The sequence below is a fragment of the Perognathus longimembris genome, chromosome 13, assembly GCF_023159225.1.
Source record: "Perognathus longimembris pacificus isolate PPM17 chromosome 13, ASM2315922v1, whole genome shotgun sequence".
NCBI lineage: Eukaryota > Metazoa > Chordata > Mammalia > Rodentia > Heteromyidae > Perognathus > Perognathus longimembris.
Window position 1 is genome coordinate 29,318,982 of NC_063173.1, and position 2,863 is coordinate 29,321,844.

General features: G+C 40.0%; 1 protein-coding gene across 1 annotated transcript; it reads left to right on the forward strand.

Moving 5' to 3' along the window:
• Positions 1-460: 460 nt before the first annotated feature.
• Positions 461-1,081, forward strand: LOC125361705 (fas apoptotic inhibitory molecule 1-like). Its single transcript, XM_048360286.1, has one exon. It carries the CDS (start codon positions 475-477, stop codon positions 1,021-1,023), a length of 549 nt encoding a protein of 182 aa, XP_048216243.1. The 5' UTR covers positions 461-474; the 3' UTR covers positions 1,024-1,081.
• Positions 1,082-2,863: the final 1,782 nt, after the last annotated feature.

A 2,863-nucleotide genomic window follows, 5' to 3' on the forward strand; every position in this document is an offset into this window, starting at 1 on the left:
CCTTTGTTTCCATATTTTTGGAGTTTGTTTATACATATATTTATATTATTTTATATACATATGAAGAAGTGCTTGGGCATTACAACTTGGTGATTTTTCTCCGACGACTGTCCTCTTTTAGTCTCACTGTATATGAATGTCTAGAATCCTGTATAATTTGTCATGTCTGATTGTGTTTTAAATGTAACTTCTAGAAGGCGCCTGGAGTGCGTGTGCGTCCCAGGCGCCTTGGCTTTTGAGCCAGCGGAACCGGCCCGCCATGGCCTTGAAGTCCCAGCCCCAGGCGGTGCGCTGTACATGCTGGCGTCTGCAGGAACTGCGGTAGAGGAGCGTGGTGTGTGGATCGCCTTCTCTCCTCCCTGCTGGCGCTCTCCAGGTTCCCACCTGGGGTCAGGCCTGGTCACCAGATGCCACGTGTGGTCCTGGACCCGACGCTTGGGACGCCGTAGGCCCAGCCCGATCAGGAAAAAAAGCATGGAAAAAATGACAAATCTTGTAGCTGTCTGGGATGTGGCCTTGAGCGATGGAATCAACAAGATTGAATTTGAACACAGGACCACATCAGGAAAGCGAGTAGTGTACGTAGACAGGAAGGAAAAGATAAGAAAAGAATGGATGTTTAAACTGGTGGGCAAAGAAACATTCACAGTTGGAGCTGCAGAGACCAAAGCCACCATAAACATTGATGCCGTCACTGGCTTTGCTTATGAATATACCCTAGAAATTAACGGGAAGAGCCTGAAGAAGTACATGGAGAGCCGATCAAAGACCACCAATACATGGGTGCTGCATTTAGATGGCCAGGACTTCCGAGTTGTCCTGGAAAAAGACACTATGGATGTTTGGTGCAACGGAAAACAAATGGAAACAGCAGGCGAGTTTGTGGAGGATGGGACCGAAACACACTTCAACTTTGGGAAGCACGACTGTTACATAAAGGCGGTGAGCAGCAGGAAGCGAAGAGAGGGCATTGTCCACACCCTCCTGGTGGACAACAGAGAAATCCCAGAGACTCCCGAGTGATTTTTGTTCATACAGTGTAGTCCGAAGAAGTCAAGATCAGAACTTTTTAATAACTCTGGTAATTAATATGTTCCACAGGTAACTTTTCAGTACATTTAGTCTGCTATGTTGGTTTAATTTTTTCCAAGTCATTTGAAACTAATATTCCAAGGGTCAGGGGGAAAAATTATGTGCGATCATAATAGCCATTGCAATTTATTTTTTAAATAATGTAAAATATTTTAGAGCCAAATGGAAAATAAGGCAGACCACAATCACTAGTTGCTCACTAACAGTAAATTATAACAAACTGTGAAATAAAATTGGTGGTTGGAAAAAAAATAAATCTAACTTCTACATATCAACACACACCTTTTGTCTCTCTGATCTTGCCTTACCTCATTTAACATGATTTGTTCTAGTTTCATCCATTTCCTTGAGAATGATATTATTTTATCCTTTCTAATGGCTGTGTAAAATGCCATTTGTATATAGGTACCACTTTTTTTTTTATCAATTTATCTATGGTGGGGCATCTGGGTCATTTCCATATCTGGAGTATTGTGAATAGTGTGGCAATGAACATGGATATGCAGATGTCCTTGTTATACCCTGGTTCATGATGCTCAGGGTAGACTCCCAGGAGTGGTATGGATGGGCCATAGGGAAGGTCTCTAATTAGTTTTTTGAGGGACCTCCAGATTGCTTTCCAAAGTCGGTGAATTAGTTTATATTACCACCAACAGTGCAGCAGCGTTCCTTTTTCTCCACGTCTCTGCTAGCATTGGCTGTCAGAATTCAAATTGGCCAATATAACTGGGATAAGATGGTATCTCAGGGTTGTTTTGATTTGCATTTCCTTTATGGCCAGGGATGATGAAGATTTCCTCATGTTTCTTTGCCATTCTTACCTGCTCATCTGAGAAGTCTCTCCTTAGCTCTCTTGCCCATTAAGTGATTGGTTTATTAGGTTTGAGAAGGGTTAATATTTTGAGAGCCTTGTATATATTGTCTAGTGCATTTTTTTTGTCTAGTGCATTTTTTTGTGTAGTGCATTGCTGGTAAAGATCTTTTTCCAATTGGTTGGCTGTCTTTCCAGTTTAGTACTTTTTCTAATTTTAATGTAGTTCCATTTATCAAGTCTCTCTCATATCTGTTGTGCTCCTAGGACCAAGCTGCTTCTGTTATTATGGCTCTGTAGTAGAACTTGAAATCTAGCATTGTGACACTGCCTGCATTGCTTCTTCTGTCTAGAATTGCTTTGGCTACTCTAGGTCTTTTGTTGTTTCTTATGAATTTTTGGATTGTTTCCTCTATCTCAATAAAGACTGTCATTGGGGTTTTGATGAGGATTGCATTGAATTTGAATATTATTTTTGGCAGGATGGCCATTATGACAATACTGATTCTACCTATTCATGAACATGAAAAGTCTTTCCATTTCCTGGTGCCCTGTCTGATTTTTTTCTTTTAGATTTTTATAGTTTTCACCATAAAGACAGTTTACATCTTAGGTTAGGTTAATTCCCAGGTTATTGATTTATTTTTTGAGGCTATTGTAAATGTGATTGTTTCCATGATTTTCCTTTCTGCTTGCACATTATTGGCATATGCAATGGCTACTGATTTTTGTGAGTTAATTTTTTATCCTGTTACTTTGCCCAAGTGGTCTAGTAGCTTTAGAAGTTTGGGAGTGGAGGGTTTTTTTTTTTCTTTCTTTTTTAAATTTTTGTCCTTCAAGTATAAAGTTATGCTCTCTGCAAATAGGGATAGTTCAGTTTCTTCTTACTCTATGTGGTTCACTTTAATGTCCTTTTCTTGCCTATTCATCTGGCTAAGAATTCCAGAACTATATTCTAGA